The sequence below is a fragment of the Mandrillus leucophaeus genome, unplaced genomic scaffold, assembly GCF_000951045.1.
Source record: "Mandrillus leucophaeus isolate KB7577 unplaced genomic scaffold, Mleu.le_1.0 Scaffold908, whole genome shotgun sequence".
NCBI lineage: Eukaryota > Metazoa > Chordata > Mammalia > Primates > Cercopithecidae > Mandrillus > Mandrillus leucophaeus.
In genome coordinates this window covers 597,458-617,639 of record NW_012109897.1, presented here as the reverse complement: position 1 = coordinate 617,639, position 20,182 = coordinate 597,458, and the positions used below count along the sequence as shown (strand labels likewise).

Below are 20,182 nucleotides of genomic sequence, written 5' to 3'. Positions count from 1 at the left end.
GACGACCTCAGAGCCACAGCCCTGAACCTGTGGACAACTCCAGCTCCTTTGGCCTCTCTTCGTCGAAGAGTCTCCATATTTTCAGATCTCTGGAGCGAGCTGTAGGAAGATCAGGTGTGTGTGTGGGTGTCCCTGAGGGGTGAATAGAGCTTGGATGGGTGCAGTTGGGGACAGAATCTTCATTCCCTAGAAAGGCCAGGGCCACTCCCTTGACTTTTCACCCGTCTTCCTAAATCCGTTCTCTGTCCTCACCTTCCTTCCCTCTTCCCTTGAGGAGGAAGCATTCCTCCAGGAGGCCTACTTTAGTCTCCCCTCTCCCAGCTTTCCTGTAGGAACGGGGATAAATTGAACCGCCTGTAGGCCAATCCCTGCTGGCTACTAGCTTCCCCTCGGAAACACTTTACTGTGTGGAAATCTCCCACAGCCACAGCCCCCCACCCAATCCCCACCTTCACACAGTCCTACTGGGTGGCACCGTGGGCTCAGTCGGTGCCCAGGCAGCCAAGTGATCAGAGGATTGCGGGCATTGGAGGCCCTAGAGGAGGGTGTGTGGTGGGGGTCTGTATGGCTGCCTGAAGCTTAGGAAATGAGGCTCTGTTTTAACTCTACTGATGTGTTTTTCTCCCCACCCCCTCCCACAGATTCCTCATGGAGGAACCAAGGCTTTCAAAGCGACTTCGCTCCATGGCCTCTAATCAAGGTACATCAAACGCCTGCAACTCTCTTTTTAAATTTTTCTGGATTTTGACTTTACCTTTGGTATTGACTTATAGAACTTACAGAGGCAAATGTGGCATGCTATGAAATGCAGCAGCTCCTGCTCCTTCTCAGTCTCCTACACCTTTGGGAACACCACCTCCATCTGTGTAGCCAATTCTTTCAGCATTCCCTCTCACTCTTTAAATAACATGCCTACACTACTGCTATTTCTTTTTCCTTTTAGAGTTTACTTATGGCCTTCCCTCTAGGATAGAGGAATATTTAGCTGTAGTTTACACATTGCCACCACCACCACCAATCACCCAAGCACCATGCCACACACAGCCCAGGACACACACCCTCTGTTCCTCCCCACTGCCCAGGAGCGGAGAGAATATTAGGAGGATTACTTTCCACTTCTTGCATAACTTGAATTTCCCAGGACTTAATAGTTGCTTTGGGTTTTTATGGGCTTACTGATCACTAGTTCGTTACCCAGTTCTTCCACAATTGTCTAAATTCAAACTCAATCAAGCATTATCTGTTTCACTTTCTCATAGCCTGCTTCAACCTGGGCTGTTTGCTGTAAGTCAGCTCCCAGCTTCCACGTCATCTGGGAAATTACTTTCCCTTTTTATAATTGTATCCCATTACCCAAATCTGGTGTCTTTTTTTTTCTTTTTTTTTTTTCCCCTTGTTTTACTGTTTCTCTGTAGTGGAGCAAGTCCTCACACTACATCTTCATCTATGATAAATCCGTACTTCCGCCTTGTTCTTTTCTGTAGGAATTGGAATTTTACAGCTATTGCCACATTGTTCTCCAAAACATTTGCCTTCATACACTGAGTATCCTAAAACTTTTAATCTTGTCTAGTTTGACAGATGCATAACAATAAAGCATCCATTGAAAGGAAAGTATATAAGATCTTGCTTGTCTGAAACATCTTCATTCTACCCTTCCTGATTCTTAAGTGAAACTTTGGTTGGATATGAAATTTTAGGTGGGAAATCCATTTCCCTTGAAATTTCGAGGACATTTTCTGTTATTTTCTAGATTTAACTGCTGCTTTTGAGACGTCTGATTTTTGAGACATGTTGAATCCTAGCCCTTTCGATGTGATCTTTCCTTTCTTTCTCTTTCTCCCTCTCTTTGGAATCTTTTAGAATATTTTCTTTGTCATCAGCACTCTGAAATTTTATAGTGATATGTCTCACTGACAGTATGCCTCTAATTTTCTTATAGTGTATCCTTCTTTCCACCATTTTTGATTTTTACTTTCTTTTCTGGGAGATCTTCTCAACTTCATTCTAGAGATTTTTGTTTCTTCTTTCATAATTGCAATTTCAAAAAACCCTATTGTCTGTGAGTATTCATTTTTAAAAGTATCCTATAATTGATTTATGGGTAAAATTCCTTCTATCTCTCTAGGAGTATTAGCTATAGATATTTTTAGAAAAACTCATTTCTGGCATAAACTGTTTTCTCCAAGTTGGCTTATGTCATCTCCTCCAGCAAGACTTTTTGATCATCTCCTTCCCAATACATGTTAAGATGCCTGCTTGATCTAGATACTAATCTAAACATTTGACTTTTAGTAACTCAGTTCTTGTAAGGATCTAGGGGTTGGCATGGTATTATACCAGTTTATGAAAAGGGGAACCGATGCCCAGGTAAATTAAGCTGCCTGGGAATACAGTCCAGGCATTCTGGATCCAGACCCACCTCCCTTGTGACACCCTTCACCTCCTAACTGGTCGCTCATTAGCATCCTTCATTTTTTGGTGTTCTGTTTGTCTCTCCTACTGAAGTTGAACCTCAGTGAGGGCAGGAAGCATGCCATTTTTATTCCAATTCGATCTCTCTAGGGAACTGTAGACTCATTTATCCATTAGCAAAATGGAGATCATAATATTCGACTGACAAGGTTGTTGCAAGGACTTGCAATGGAAAGCTCATGGAAAGCGCTGTAGGCCCCTGGGCAGACAGAACTCCTGAGGGCTCACCTTGCAGGCCTCTGCTGACCCTCATTCTGTTCGCCGGGGTTCCCATGGGCCCTCCCTCAACCCCTCACCTTGTCTCCCTTCCCCGAAGGCTTCCTGGGCAGCCCATATTCAATTTCCTTACACTCTGCTTCTCTTTTTGCCTCAGGTGGGCGTCCTACAGAGCCAGGCTGCTCTGTTGTGGACCCTGAAGACTCCGTGGAAGTCCAGTTCACAGAGAGCCATGCAGAGCCAGTCCAACCCGCAAAACCCATTGCTTACGTGAAACCCTTGAGATGGGAGCCCCCAGCTCGCACAGAGTCGGCTCCTCCTGCAGAGAGAGGCCGGCGGAGGGGAGGAAGCCGGCTGGCAGGGCGAGGCCGTGGCAGAGGGCGTGGAGCCCGCAGGAATGCTGGCCAGAGACAGCGGGCAGAACGCTTGCTGGGACCAGACATGGACATCCAACTGCACCATCATGGAGAGCCAGGCCACCAGGGGGAACCGGAAATCAGGCAGACCTCAGCCTTCCCTTTTCCTGAAACAGCTCCTGTCCCTGGAACTGTGCAGGAAGGCCCTGGCCCTGTTGTGGCCCATCCTGAGGTGGGGCATCAGGAGCCACCACCTGCCTCTGGCCCTGAAGCTAATGCCTGGGAGCCCATGTTGACCAACTATCCCTGCATCGGGTTTAGGGCTCTGGGTGACTCAGCTGTTTTACAGGTCATTCAAACCGCCAATGGAACCTATGTTCAAGGGATCCCAGTGTTCGTCGCCAACATTGCATACTGATGTCTATCTGTCACCTACATTATTCTCAGCCTCCCTTTCTTCCACCTGGACTTTCCCCCCAGCCCAAAATCCAGCCCCATTTCTGCTCCGCTCCTCCTCTCCCATCCCAACCAGAGCTCTCACCTTGTGTTGTCAGGATGGAGCCTCCACGCCCTCCTTCCAGGATCCTGACAATAGTCCACCTGCTTCCAATGCCCTTCTTGTCCCTGCTTTGTACCTTCTGTCAAAGTTACACATGCATGGAGTTCCTCAATGCTTGGTAAAACAGGCCAGCAGCTCCCCTAATCTTACTATGCTTATATTAAATGCCAATTAGAGGTACTTGGGGTGAAAAACAAGGTTGTTGGAATCCAAAGTTATGTTGATGGTTTGAATCACAGAATAGATAGGACTGAGGAACAAATCTGTATAAACTGGATGTTTAGGCAAGAGAGAGATGGACAGTGAGACAGAACAGTCATCCTGAGGACCAGGGGTCATCTAACATGGAGCTCTCCCGGGAGAGCCAGAACATTTGTATGACAGCAAAATACAAGGAAATCATGGCTAATGATTTCCCCCAATGGAAGAAATATATGAATCCTGAGCAGGATACAAGAAGAACAGCCATTGAGAGTATGAAGTATGGTGAAGATAACATTGCAAAAGCTGCCTGAGAGCTGAGACCTACAAGGAAAGGAGAATCAGGGTGATGTTAGACTTTGCCTGGCAGCATGGATGACTATGGAAAGCAATGGTGCAATATCCTCACAGCTTCGAGAGGGCAATCACTCTGAATCTAGTGTTCTATGAGCAATCAACGAAATTGTTAGGGAGAGAAGGAAGCATGCGGTGTCAGCTCAAGGGCAAGGCCACATGAAGGGAGAAATGGCATACAGAAAAAGGAGGAAAAGGCAGAATCCTACTCACACTGGGCCTGAAGCCTGTGTTTCCCCTGAACTTAGAGTACACAACTTATAATGTGCAAGCTTCTAAACCCCCTTTCTGTATAAGGCCATTTGAATGGAACTGTTATGCACAGTGAAAGTACAAGTCATGTTTTTCAGCCGGGAAAAAACCAAACCAGACAACATGGAAGAAGTGGGATGCAACAAGAGTCAGTAAGCAAGGGAATTAGGAAACTGTATTATTAAGTCTAGATAACTATGATTCTGGAAGAAACATGGGTGACCTAGAATTAAAATTTCAGAAGACTTTGACATAGACAGGTGGGGCATGGGAAAATTCAGAAGGAGCTAGAAGTTACTGAAATTCTTTTTTAGCACCTGGAAATGATATAGTGGCTGAATTTATATTCAGCAATGAAATTCTAGACTCTGACACATTTTTAAGTCTCAATGTAGGTACCCATTGGGAACCACTAAATGAATTGGAATAGAATCTAAAATTTCAAACAGATTGAGGAAAAAGGGGATCAAAGAACATTTGATGAATCAAACAAAAGGTGTGTGGTGGTGGGAGAGGCAGGGGGAGTTAATAGAAACAAGGAGAGTGCATGACTCACTGAAAATTCTAAATAAGGAATCAGTAAATTGATGGCAGTGTCCTTGGCTTCCTCCTGGTTTTAATGGGAGTATTTTAAATGTTTCACCATTAACCAAGATGTTTGCTGTGAGTTTCTCATAGATATTTAAGTTGAGTTAGTTCTTATATTTTCAGAGTTTGATAAAACCTGTATTGTGAATTGGATTTTGTATTTTATTAAGTAAGTTTTTATTAGCTGATTTTCACTCATTTGTAAATGTCCAAGTAAAATAAAGATAACTTTTTACATCAAAGATCTTTTTCTTGTATATTCACTCCTTTTAAATAAAACCTTCTGTTAGAGTTATTTTATGCTACAGTTCTTTTACTAAAATTTCATAAATTCCAAATATAAAATGTGTTTACTAAAACCAGAAAATTAAAGTAGAGAAATAATGTCTCATGCCTCTGTTCTCCATTCCTATTGTATCTTTCTCCATAATCACACACGTCTATACAAACAAACATGTACATTAAGAGCATCATTTGTGCCTTGATTTTACAAACACCTCGCATGCCATCTGCCAGGGGTCATGTGGAAGTGGCTATAGGGTCCACACAGGTAATGCAGGTGTGATTAGGACCAGCACCTCAGTGGAGCTCATGCTTCTCCAGAAAAGGCACAGGCGACTTCGTATTGAAGCACTGCATGGATCACAATGAGCACTGTGCAGTGGGAGCTACTCCTTGGCTTGCCATTGGGGTCTGTCATCCCCAAGCCGAAGCACCCTAGCAGTCATCATACACACATGTGCCACTATCTTCTTGCTGTATATCTGTCTGAAAAAGGCACAGGCTTTAGGTTGTGCGGGTGATGGTCTGCTGACAGACTGCTTCCAGGATGTTTCTGCCACAAAAATACTTCATTAAACATTTGTACATGGAGTAAGACAGGGTCTCATTCAGTCACCCAGGCTGGAGTGCACTAGTGCAATCACAGCTCACTGCAGCCTGTACCTCCTGAGCTCCAAGACCCTTTGGCACAAAGACCCTTTGGTAATTTGTCTTGGTTTGTTTGTTTGCTTGTTTGTTTGTTTAGAAACAGATTCTCACTCTTTCACCCAGGCTGGAGTGCAGTGGCTTCAACTCACTGAAACCTTCGCTCCCCGGGTTGAATGTAATTTTCGTGTCTCAGTCTCCCAAGTAGCTGGGACCACAGTCCTGTGCCACCATGCCTGGCTAATTTTGTGATTTTAGTAGAAACTAATAACGCCCAACCAGTTTAAAGACATTAGGTTGTACCTTTTTCCTCTAATGCATCTTTTCATACAATGCAGCCTCAGACAAACCTCTTCTTTCAAAATAGTTTTCCCACCAGAATTTCTGTGGAATTGGTATTATTTCTTCAATGAATGTTTGGTAGAATTAACCAGTAAAACCATGCCTGTGGCAGCGTTCTCTTTTGGAAGATTGCTTAATACTATACTACTTCATATATAGTGTAAGGACTACAATGTTATGCTTCCAGTTCCTCTCCCCTTGGGGCTTTGGTTGTTATAGATTTTATTTTTCATGTTCTGAAACCCACTATATTTTACTTACTATTTTTGTTTTAGACAATTATCTTACACACTAACGTTGGGAGGATTGAATGCATGAAGATGTGAAAAGTACTGAAAACAACGCTTAGCACAGGGCAGTGTCCAAGAGATGTCAGCTATTGTTAGCTGATACATGTTTCTGATCTATCCATATCAACTAATTCACCTATTCCCTTGCCAATACCATACCATTTTTATAGCTGGGAAAGGCTAAACCCACTACTCTTCTTTTAAATGGCTTTTTTCCTCTAAAACTTAATTCTCCATAAAAAATTTAAAACATTTCACCACTTTCAAGACAGAAAAAAAGAAAGCAGCATTCATTTTAACAAATGATGTTAGAACAAATTGGATAATTAAAAATATAAATGTCAACCTTTACTTTGCAATCCACACAAAAATTAACAAAAATGGTTTGTTAACCTATAGGTAAAAGCAAAAACTATAAAACTTCTAGAAGAAAATATCACAAAACTCTTCATGACTTTGGAGTAGGCAAAGATTCCTTAGATGGGACACAAAAAAACATGAATTGTACAAGAAAGCATTGATGCATTTCATGCAACAGGCACTGAGATTTGCCACCAGACCCTTCTTCAGAAATAAAAGATTTGTGATCTCAGTTGTGAGAATTGCCACCACTAGACAGCCCTCAGCCCTTGCAGATGGACGCTAAGGGACTACCTTGGCTGAAGACACTCCCCATCCTTACCCACAGGCACACCCATCTGCCAGGAAGCTTGCATCCAGCGATGTTCATTGGGGACATTAAAACCTGGTCCTATTGCCACTACTCAGAACAGCTCTAATAGGTCAGTTTACTGTCAGAACATCCCATGGGGTCCGCTGAGGCAGACCATTGAGACTGTGCAGTCCTGTTTCTTTCCCTCCCACATCCCTAACAGATGCATCTCATATACCTTCTGCACTCTAATTTTCAACTCAGTGTTGGTTTCCAGGGAATTCCAGCTTGAGACCTTGGGCTTTATTAAAATTAAAATCTGTTCTTTGAAAGACTCTGTTAAGAAAATGAAAAGGCAAGCCATAAACAGGGAAAATATATGCACAATACATATATTAATCAAAGACCTGTATCTATAACGCACAAAGAACTCTTACAACTCAATAATAGAAAGTCAACCCAATAAGAACCAGGCGCAGTGTCTCATGTCTATAATCTCAGCACTTTGGGAGGCCACAGTGGGCAGATTGCCTGAAGTCAGGAGTAGGAGACCAGCCTGGTCAACATGGCAAAATCCTGTCTCTAATAAAAATACAAAAATTAGCTAGGCATGGTGGTGGGCCCCTATAGTCCCAGCTACTCAGGAGGCTGAGGCAGGAGAATCATTTGAACTCAGGAGGCGGACGTTGCAGTGAGCCAAGATTGTGCCACTCTCTCCTTGACTGTAATGTTTCCACTGAAAAGTCTGCTTCCAGTCCTATTGGAGCTCCATTGCATGTTATTCGTTTCTTTTCTCTTACTCCCTTGAGGATTCTTTGTTTATCCTTCAATTTTAGGAGTTTGATTATTAAATTCCTCGAGGTACTCTTCTTTGGGTTAAATCTGCTTGGTGGTCTATAACCTTCTTTTAACTAGATATAGCTATCTTTCTATAGGTTTGGGAAATTTTGTGTTATTATCCCTTTGAATAAACTTTCTACCCCTATCTCTTTCTCTATCTCCTCTTTAAGGCCAACAAGTCTGAGATTTACTCTTCAGGTTATTTTTCTATATCCTGTAAGTGTGCTTCTTTCTTATTTCTTTTTCTTTTGTCTCCTCTGACAGTATTTTCAAATAGCCTGTCTTCAAGCTCACAATTTTTATTCCTGCCTCATAAATTCTGCTATTAAAAGATTCCGATGTGTCCCTCATTATGACCATTACATTTTCAAATACAAAATTTCTGCTTTATTCTTTTTATAATAGTTATTTCAAACTCTTTGTTAAATTTATCTGGTAGAGTTCTGAGTTCCTTCTCTCTGTTATCTTGAATTTCTTTGCATTTCCTCAAAACAACTATTTTGACTTTTCTGTCTGAAAGGTCACATATCTGTTTCTCTGGGATTGTTCCCTGGTGACATATTTAGTTCAGTTGGTGATGTAATGTTTTCCTTGATGGTCTTGATACTTGTAGATATTCTTCTGTATCTCGACATTGAAAAGTTAGCTATTTATTGTAGATTTTACAGTATGGGCTTGTTTGCACCAGTCCTTTGAGGAAGGCTTTCCAGATATTGAAAAGGACTTAAGAGCTGTAATCTGAGCTGTATCTGTTACATGGGGCACCCTGAGCCCAGGGTAATGCTGTGGTCCCCGAAGACTCATATAGTTACCACCGTGATGGCCTTGGACAAGATCCAGAATTTCTCTATTACCAGGCAGAGACTCTTGCCCTCTTCACTTAATATCTCCCTCTAAAATGAAGTCTCTCTATTCTGAACCACCTGAGGCTGGGAGTAGCTTGATACAAGCACTCTTGTGGTCTCTTTCCTCTCCTCAAGCAAAAGGAAGGGGTCTCCTCTAGGACTGTGCTGGGTCAGACCTGAAGCCAGTACAGCATTGAGTCTCACCCAAGGTCCCCTGTAGCTACTCTCCAGCTACTGCTCATGTTTGCTCAGGGTCCTGGGGCTCCATTATCAGCAGTTAGAAAAGACAGCCAGGCCTGCGTCCTTCCTTCAGGGCAATGAGTTCCACCAGGCCCCAGGCAGGTCTAGAGGTGCTGTCCAGAAGCCAGAGATGTTCATAGTAAAAAATCTTAGACATCAGCTTGGTGTTTTATTGTACTGCAGCTTATCTGGCACTCAAACTACAAAACATATTTCTTCCCACTCTTCCCTCCTCTTTCTAAAGGCAGAGGAGTCTCAGGCTATGGCCACCATGACAATGAGTTGTCCTGCCAGACTACCACTAATGTTCCACTGAAGTCCTGGAATCGAGGGCCCCAAGAGCCGACTTAGTGCTCCACATCCCTGTGGCTGAGCTAGTACCTGACGTCCAAAACAAAGTCCACTTTACTTGTCCCTCCTGTTTTCTTAAACGGAAGTAGTCTTGCCCCCTAGCAACCACAGATAATAATGTGTGGAGTCTCATCTGAAGCCAGTAAGTCTCAGAGTCTCACTACCTGGGTATCAACTGCTGGCTATTCAGCACCCAACACCTGTTCAGTTAGCAGGTGGTGAATCTGGCCAGGATTGGTTCTTTCCCTTCAAGGCAGTGGGTTAACTTCTGGCCCATGGTATATCTAAAATTGTTGACCAGGAGATAAGGCCTAGAAAAGAGGCTTCACAACTCTAACTGGTGCCCTGTCTGGCTGTAGTTGAGCTAGTATCCAAGTGCAAGACAAAGTCCTCCCCAGTCTTTCCTCTCCTCTTCTCAAGCAACAGGAAGGGATCTCTTTTGAAGCCATAAGCTGGACAACCTGGGGTTAGGGAAGAGGTGATGCCAGAGCTCTCTTAGCCACCCAGTCTGATGTCTCAATTGGTCACATGCTCCCAGTCCACTGGCTCTGGGTCCAGTTCAGCACTAGGACTCACCTAGGAGTTGCAATCCATGTAGCCTAGACTGCAATTCAAGTTTATTTATGGCCCCAGAGCACTTTAACTTCTGGTGGCAAGGCTTGCAGGAACTCAAGTTCCAGCCACTGGGATCAGGAATTCCCCTCCTGCTGAGGCTGGTTTAAATATTCCCTTCATGTGTGGGCATCCCCTGAGTTTGGTCCAGGTTCACTATCTGCTATAACAGGGCAGCACTGAGTTCCGAGACTCACAATTGCCACTCACCCCGTCTCCCCAGCACACAGAATTACTCTCTGCACCACATCACCACAGCTGGGGCATGTGGGAGGACTGACATTTGTGATTCAAGGCTATTTTTGCACCTCTTCAATGCCTCTTTCAGTAATACAAAGTAACAACCAGGTAGTGTTAGTGCTCACATGATTTTTATTCTTATTTGTGTGTAGATTGTTAACTTAGTGCTCTTGTCGGAGGGATGACCGGTAGAGTCTTCTATTCTGCCATCTTGCTCTGCCCCTAAATTAGTTTTACTATACATCCTTCAGTTGGATCATTTATATTTGAAGAAATCTAAAATACACATACACACACACTCGCACACACACGTGCATACACACACACTCGCACACACACGTGCATCTGTCTCTTATACACATCTAGATGTGTATAAGAGACAGCACATACACACACACTCGCACACACACGTGCATACACACACACACACACACACGGTAGTTACGTTTAGTTAAGATTAAAAGACTTGAATCAGAGATTTCAGCTGTTATTACTTCTGACCATCAGTATAAGAGTTTCTTAATTTGCATAGTATATATTATACATTTTTAGTCCATTGAAATGGTATTCAAGTTGTGGTTTGTAGGGAAATGTTGTTCAAGCACCCTCACCTTCCTTCAGTAAAGTTTAAGATCCTGTACAAATCAGAAGGTGACCCTTCAGAATGATGCCCCAGGCCTGTATGTACCCCCATCCTGTCCTGTGTTTTGTCAATAAGAATAGTCTCACATAGTTAAGTTAAAATGTAAACTAAAATCGGCCTCCAGTATATTCTTACAATAATCTGAAGTAAACCTTTCGTTCAAGGTGCTTTTCAGAATGGTAAAATGACACAGCTGAGGCTTTTTCGAAATTATAGGCCATTTAAGTTGCATGCTTACTTGCTAATGGGTTTGTGTGTGTCAAATATCATTCTAGACTTGCTTCCTGTTAGTAGCAGATTTGAGTAGAGGGGGAAATAGAAGACCTTTATCCTCACTTGACTGTAATTATTAAATTTTATTTATATATGACAAAAGAAAGTGATAATAGATCTTATTACAAAAATTGTTTTAGCTCAGTTTACAATATTCTTAAACTACAAATGTCATTTATTTCCTTTGCTATTTCTCCCTTCATCTCTAAATATCCTGCATTTTCAACACTTTGTGCCTAGTAAACATCCTGCAGCTTTACCTTAGTATTATAACAACAGATTTTATTTTTAGTTAGAAAAAAAATGTATTTAAATGATCCAGTGATGGCTTATTTTATTTGTCAAAACAAAGATTTACTTCCCTAATTGTTTCAGATACATATACCTGATAAAAATCTAGAAATAAACAGGCTAGTGAAAATGCTAATTCTATGAAATTAGAATCCGTGAAATTTATTTCAATTTCTTATTTGAAAACGATCAGCACCTGAGAAAACCATGCTGCACAAAGTAGGACTATATTATTTACTGTTAAATGTAATTAAAAACCATGTAAAGTAGACTTCTTCATTACCTGTGGCTATTGTAGTAAGTAAAATATATTAAATGGAAATTAAATCAATAGATGAAAAAAAAAACAACCGCAGATATCTACGGGACGTATATATCTAAAATATAGGCTATTAACCTTTATGGTGGAAAAAAAATACTAACCCTTAAGCAAGAGCCAATTATATATCAGTATTCTGTTTTAGAAAAAGTTTATTCCATCTTTTAACTTAAATATGAAGGATGCGACTAAATCCATTCCACAGTTCAAATTTTGTGCTTTAAATAAGCAAAGTACTTGTAAGTCAATGTCATGAGCACATTTGGAATGTCTTGCCAGTGTGGTAAAGTCAACTCAGTTTGTAGAAGTCTAATCCTGATATTAATTTCATTATCCCCTGGAAAACGAATCTTACTTCTGGGAATCACATATCATTTTCAGCCAAAGTTGAGTGGCTAATAGGGTTGTGTATCATTTTTTCAGACTGAATAAATTTTTTCTTCTTAATTAATCATCTTAATGAATGCCCAGGTCTCTTCACCTTCAGTTCTGAATATGAATCAATTTCAAACACAAGCTTAATGAGAAAGAGACCAAGTAAAATTTTGCCTTGGAAAAAAGTAATGTGCAAAGGGTCAAAATACTCAATCAGCACTGTCCTCATTAGAATCATTTGAAAAAATGAAGACTAAATATGTTTTAGAGTAAAAGAAGTATATTATTTCATCCATATAGTCTGCTGTGCTTTGTGAATTCTAATTATTAACATTATTAATAGTTTGTTTATTCATGTATGGAGAAAAGTATTGCTATTTCTCTTAGATTGCTTTCTGATGTGTGACAATTAAAAGAACACTGATATTTGTGGTAAAATTTATAGCCATATTTCTATTTGTATTTCTTTGAAAATCCAACAAATTAATTACCTTTGTGCTCAAATTAATCAAATTCATCTACCACATGATGTGATCAAGAGACACGCCTACTCATCTTTCTTACTCTAATCCAAAAATTAGAACAATAGCTATTGGAAATGATTAACAATTTAAATAATACTACCTAAATATTGGCTTTTAATTCACATTACTGATGATGCAATATAATTTCACTCTTCTTGAAGGCAAGTACATAAGAGTCCATTTGCCACGCTGAAAGATTTTGGTGATGAAGATAAGGTTTCAATTGATTACAGCTTTTACAAATGATCATGTGATTCATTAATGACAATCTTAAAACATAACTCACAATTGTTTGACTTTTCATATATTTAATTGTAAATCACAAATACTAGCTTAAACTTGATGTGTTTTTAGTTTGGCAACAAATTTAAAATAAGTATAAGTGAACCTATTAAACACTGTCACTATTGGGCACCCACTGAGGCCAAATACTCTTCAAGGGTCATACTTCATCTAAACAACAATTATTTAAATTGTTTTTATAATCATATTTTATAATCACTGTATCTATTCGGTGTTCTAAATATTTAACTCAAAAATTTTCACTTAAATTTGACAGTGATATTATAATGAAAGTAAAAATATAACCCCCAATTTGGAAATGGGAGCACCAAAATCTAGAAAACTTACGATTTGTCCACATTTATATGACTAAGAAATTGTCAAGCTGCAACATTAACTTGGCTCTAGGTTCTATAACTTGTGTTTATAATGCTGCTGCTACTGATTATGGTGTAATAATCAATTGGATGAATGTAACAACCATGAGAAAATGATGTCAATGATATTAAAAATAATAACACAAAAAGAAAAACCAAACACTGCATGTTCTCACTCCTAAGTGGGAGTTGAACAGTGAGAAAACATGGACACAGGGAGGTGAACATCACACACTGGGGCCTGTCTTGGGGTGGGGTCTGGGGGAGGGATAGCATTAGGAGAAATGCCTAATGTAAATGATTGGTTGATGGGTGCAGCAAACCAACATGGCACATGTACACATATGTAACAAACCTGCACGTTAGGAAGGTTGTTAACAGGGTTTACATAGGTTAATTCATGTAATCCTTACAACCTCCCATTGAGGCAATTTTGCAGATAATTGGAAAACTAAATCTTGGGAAATTTAGTTAATAAATTTGCTCATGCTTTCATAGCAAGTATGTGAAATAAATTTGAATTCCTATCTAGGTTTCTTTGATACAAAGTTCATGCTCTTTCCACTATGCTATATAGTTTTCCTAAGAGCACATTTAACAAAGCACAATATCTCTAATGATATATTTGTAGAATCTCTGAATGAAATTTGAATGCTGATCATTTTTAGCCAACTATAGAAATACAGAAATTACTCTGCCAGTAAACAACATGTAACCAATTCAACTGATACCAAAGAGTTTTTAGAAATTATACACAAAAGCCTTTTCATAAAATGGTTGATTTTTCCCAATACACACATCTGGCTATCTCATAGCCTTTTTAAATAGAGAAATATAATTTTCAGAAATGTGGGTTTACAAAGCATGGTGGTCATGAACTCTTCTCCATATTTCAAAACTGGGCATCCAGACACAGAGTTCCTCTGGGCTGCTGGCCCAGTGAATCATGTCACAAATATAGTAATGGTTGAATATACTGAGTGCCAAACTAAACTCCTAATGTTCTATTTCAATCCAGCAGATTCTATTGTGGCTGATTTTGGAAGAAGGGCAAGTTGGCTTACTGCCATATTTTTCACTCAACCCTGTACTGAAGGCAAGGAGCCAGAATTTGAGAGAAATCTGTGGAGATTTTAATTTTTGCTCCTATATAATTACATATTATATTAATTGAACTCCACTTATAGTTGGAAAACTATTCAAAAAGGGATCCTGCTGCTTCTTATGTGCAGACAGGATGGAAATGATTTTACATTTGGAATAATTACTTTATGACCAGTTGAATTAATAGTCTGCAGGATACATGAGTGAGGAGGCAATTGATTCCCCAAATTTAAGTAGCAGAAAACAAGGCTAAAGGCAGTAACAGTCAATTCATCTCAAAATATTTTATAATAAGGCCAGAAATTCCAAATACTAATAGTAGTTAAAAGATTACTACCTACAGTCGTCAGATCTAAATCTAAGGATAGCGTTTAAGCTCAAATAGATTCACTGGTAATCACTGGTGTAGTTAAATAAAAGAGAAACTTGATGACAAAATGCAAATACTTGCATTGCAAGCATGGGCATAATTCATTCTGAATCAGTATATATAGTTGTCATTCTCATATACAAGATGTATTTGGTGGACAGTCACGTCTCCCAGTACCTGGTTTACTATTGACTCCAATTTAGGTAATCACAGTGCATCAAAAATAATTGGAACCACCACACAAGCAAAAGTTTAATTATTATCATATCTTGTCAATTGTTTTTAATCTACCTCAATTTTTATTTCAAACAACATAATAGAAAGTTATCTTTTTCAACTTTTACATATGTAATGATGTCTTAAACAAAGTAGCCAATATTTTTCTAATAACCAAAGCTCAATTTGCCTGATAAGAATTAGTTTATTTCAGAAGTGATTTTAAAGATGATGAAAAAATGATGGAAAGGAAAAATAAAATTTACTGTCAGTTAGATGATTCTAGCACTGAAGAAAATATTACTAGGATTCTGCATCCTTAATAGTTATACAGTTCATGAAGGTAATTGATGTCCCCAGACAATTCCAGAAATTCACTTGAATCTAGCTCTGAGTTATTTTGTTGGATTTAATAATTTAGAAAATAGAAGTAGAAGAAAATATTTTATTAAAGAGATTTGAATTTAGGGATGTAAATTATGACGATGTGAAGTAATGCATATGTTGGTTGGCTCAATTTGGCCATAACACAATGTATACATGTTTCATGAAAAATGTACATGATAAATGTATGCAATTTTTGCCAATTAAAAGCATTACATATATATTTATATATATACAAACATACACACACAATATATATACCGATATATGCACACACACACACAGCTATATTTATATATATCTATATATGAGCATATATATACTCATATAGATTAACGTATGTAAGGTATATATATAAAGGTATTATATAATAATATAATTACATATGATATAATTTATAATTATATAATATTAAGTAATATATACATAGATATTACATGCCTTATAAGGTAAACCTTATAATACTTTTATACTTTATATGTCTTTATATAATAACTTTATATATATCTTATATATACTTCACATGTACCCTCATATGCTATAAATATATTACATAATATATACATACCTTATACATTATATAATAAATATTAAGAATATAATATATTAATATGTAATTATAATACCGTAATAATATGGTATTATATACCTAATATAAGGTATATATAAATGTATTACATAATACATAATTATAGGTATGTACAGGAAAAAAGCAATTGATATAAAAGGACTTACATAATAGTTTCTACATATAGGGAAGACCCCTGTGTTGAACACATATTATAGTAAGTATAGGTATATACACTTAAATATATGTGTGTGTGTGTATACATATATACACACACACACGCACCTCATATATAACTCATACATATATATATTTTTCATATTTAATTAGGGTGGTTTAATATAAATTGAATATTAGGATCTGAGGTGCTTCTGTTACTGACTGCTATTTTATGTAATTTAGTCTATCTGCCTATTTACCTACTTGTTTATCATTTTTCTATTTATTTATATGATTAGTTAGTTTTCAAACTTCAGGCACACCAATAAAATTTAGGCAGTTTGTTATTATTTTTGTACGAAAAATTCTAATTATTTTGAATTTGAAAGAAAATCGGGACTTAACTATCCAATTAAACCTCAAGTTTTACAAGGACTGTTTTTCAAACATATTTTGTTATAATTTGATGTAGGGTTGATAGCTGACAGGAAGAAAAAAGAGATCAAAGTGTTCCAAAATTCTAAGTAGGTTCAGGACTGATTTGCAGCAAAAGTTGCAAAAGTGTGTTGTTTTTAATCAACAATGAAGATATTACGATGCTGATTTTTTTTAAGTAATAAAAACTACTAAAGTAGTTGTATTTTAACCCTTTCAGGTGAGTTTCCCTGACTGGGAGTAAGACTATCCTATTTGAAATAATGATTTCTGAATATGGTGTCATCTGAGGAATGGTGACTTTTAATTAGCACATAGAAGGAGATTTACAGAGAAATTTTGAGTTGGCAAAAGTGTTTACTAAGAAGAGAGGGTTGTTTCCAAATGGCGTTTTAAAGAAGACTAAAAAAGTATGTGAAAATACATGTATTACAAAAGCATCAAACTTAGCAACAGAGGTATCAAAATTCTTAAACGTCAACTCAGGAAGAAGTAGGCAAGTATGCTACTTATAAACAAGAAGTTTTGAGGATTTGAGACTAGCAATTTATGCTGGAGAGAAATAATAGCAACAGACGATGAGAAATGATAAATCACTAGAGAAATTGTTCATATTTAACATCCCAATTATGAAAGGCGTGATTATGATGCTTCTCTCATATCAGAATATACCAGAAGAAGCATGACCAAAGAAATAGATCCTTTCTGCTATGAATCTAGTATCAGTGTACTAAAATTTTAAAAATTCTCATCTCTATCTTGAGATTAGTAGAAAAACTAGAATTGCAGGGGTCAAAATTCTGTTTTTAAAATAAATAAAAATATTTTCCTACTAGCAAATAATACATTTTAGAATAATTTCAAGAAATGACAAAAATAGGCTGGGCGCGGTGGCTCAAGCCTGTAATCCCAGCACTTTGGGAAGCCGAGACGGGCGGATCACGAGGTCGGGAGATCGAGACCATCCTGGCTAACACGGTGAAACCCCGTCTCTATGAAGAAATACAAAAAACTAGCCGGGCGAGGTGGCGGGCTCCTGTAGTCCCAGCTACTCGGGAGGCTGAGGCCGGAGAATGGCGTGAACCCGGGAGGCGGAGCTTGCAGTGAGCTGAGATCCGGCCACTGCACTCCAGCCTGGGCGACAGAGCGAGATTCCGTCTCAAAATAGAAAAAAAAAAAGAAAAGAAAAGAAAAAAGAAATGACAAAAATATTGAAATTCTCAAACTAACCACCAAATATGTCAATGGTCAGCACCCTGAACAAACCAGTGAAGATAAGGAAGAGATTATAACAATTAAATTTTATGGTTCATTTTACTTTGTCAATCCTTAGAATTTAATAACTCCAATAATTAAATGCTAACAGGAATGTTAGTATAGAAATCTTATATGTTAGTATGTTTATTTAAAATAATGAATGCGTGTTTAAATATAAATTACTAAACATGCTATAGAATTGTATATTCATTTAAAATTATATGCCTGATATAACATAATAGTGCATTGACTTTTCGCCATGTCATCACTCTTTTTCTCTTGGAGTCTTTTATTTCCTGTAGTTTGGTTCTGTTAATTGGCAGTTTACCAACTGTCTACATTGTATTCTTTCATGAGCTCTATAAACATTTCTATTTGGAGATAGCATCATATGATATTCACTTACAAATGTGATAAAATAAATGGCTACATTGTGCAATGCATCTAGCCTACATGGGGTTTAGTAGTTTTAAAGCCAAAGTTATTTGTGTTCCACATTCTGTGAAAAGGGATGTTTCAAAATCTGAGAAGAGAGCCTACTTTAAGAAAAAATAAAATTCTTAAATGATGGTGCTAGTTTTTATGGATCCTTGAAAGGAATAATATGACATGCTTGTAAATGTTACTGAGGCAAACATGAGGCAGTCTGTGCCTGAAGAATAAAATTGAGGCATATGTTCTTTCCATCCCATCAAACCCAGGATTCTAAGGAATATATAAATCTTATGTGCAATATATAACTGTTTTTCATCCAAGCAAAGCAAGTCCTTGATTCTGCCTAGTCTAGATGTACTTTGTATCTATTTAATTTTTAGTTGGTTGGCAGGAGGAGTAGGGAAGAGGATTGTAAGGATCAGCATATAAAAACTTTTGCCTCCTGCATGTTTATTTCTTTATATAACTGATAGCTTTTAATGGAAGATTCTTGTGTTTAAGCCATCTTATGTGATTATCAATGTCATGTACGTTTCATTTGAATTTTATTAAAGTATCTGTAAGAAAAATGAAACAACTCATCATGTTTTTCCATTCTAACTATATTAATACATATAGACAATCTATAATATTTGAAGTAACTTGACTTATTATGTGACTATCAACATTATAAATTCATAGCATCTCAGTTTTGGCATAGTTTGAAGATTCTTTACATGCTTTCTTGGACTAGTGGCTTTACATTCTATACTGAAGAAACAGCTAAGATACCATGTACATATACCTCTCTCCTTTCTAGCTTATAAATTTAGCTACACCTACTGTTATCTCATCCACACCACAACCTCAACACAGACAGGGGAAAAACAGTGCAATAAACATTTTCATTTCTGCAATTGTATAAAAATAAATCTTTTTTATATGAAGAGTAGGAAACAGTATAGTGATGTCAATTAAGGAACAAAATTTTGCCATTTATTTTTAACTCAGAGAATTTCTATTATTTGGGACAGGAATTCTTGATGATCCAAAATCTTTGGCTGCTCATTTTGTTATACATATGTGTTATTTAATATATGGCTGTAACATGCATGTGCGTACATGATGTATAGATATGTGCGTGTCATTTATTTTTTTATTATTATTGTACTTTAAGTTCTAGGGTACATGTGCATAACGTGCAGGTTTGTTACATATGTATACATGTGCCACGTTGGTGTGCTGCACCCATTAACTCATCATTTACATTAGGTATATCTCCTAATGCTATCCCTCTCCTCTTCCCCCACTGCACAACAGGCCCCGGTGTGTGATGTTGTCCACCCTGTGTCCAAGTATTCTCATTGTTCAATTCCCACCTATGAGTCTTCATTTCTTATTTGGTTTACAGTATTACCACCAAAACAACAATTTAAAAAATGCTGAAGCTTCTATACTGTCTGCTTCTGAACTACTATTCACAGTTGATATCCACAAATTCTTAATAGGTTTCTTCATTATGCATAATGAAAAAATATTGATTTTTTTAAAACAAAACTTCTCCTTAGTTATTTCCACACTTTCTTTATTATTGATTTAATATTTTAATGACTTTTTATTATGAAAGGGGTCATCTCCATCTTTAAATTATTTTAACAGCTGCTAATATATTGCATTTGCTATTTGATACTTGCAGTATCTCAATAGAACAATCTTCCTTTTCGTGAGAACAGTCACTACAAAATTTCCTGCAAACTTCTTACAAAAATAATTTTGAGAACAAACTGTTGTCTTTCTGATTTGATGAGAGCTATGGGTTGGATGTGGTATGTCCCTGCCAAAACTCAAGTA

General features: G+C 37.9%; 1 protein-coding gene and 1 pseudogene across 1 annotated transcript; both read left to right on the top strand.

Moving 5' to 3' along the window:
* Positions 1-648: 648 nt before the first annotated feature.
* Positions 649-3,465, top strand: LOC105531793 (proline-rich protein 20A-like). The gene is made up of 2 exons (XM_011969796.1): positions 649-699; positions 2,842-3,465. The coding sequence occupies exons 1-2, from the start codon at positions 649-651 to the stop codon at positions 3,463-3,465; spliced, it is 675 nt and encodes a 224-aa protein (XP_011825186.1).
* A 485-nt stretch (positions 3,466-3,950) lies between these two features.
* Positions 3,951-20,182, top strand: part of LOC105531797 — a 46,394-nt pseudogene continuing 30,162 nt past the window's right edge.

Coding starts and splice junctions, on each gene's coding strand:
- LOC105531793 (XM_011969796.1), top strand. CDS start 649: ATGGAGGAACCAAGGCTTTCAAAGCGACTTCGCTCCATGGCCTCTAAT. Junction 700..2,841: donor GCTCCATGGCCTCTAATCAA/GGTACATCAAAC, acceptor GCTTCTCTTTTT/GCCTCAGGTGGGCGTCCTAC.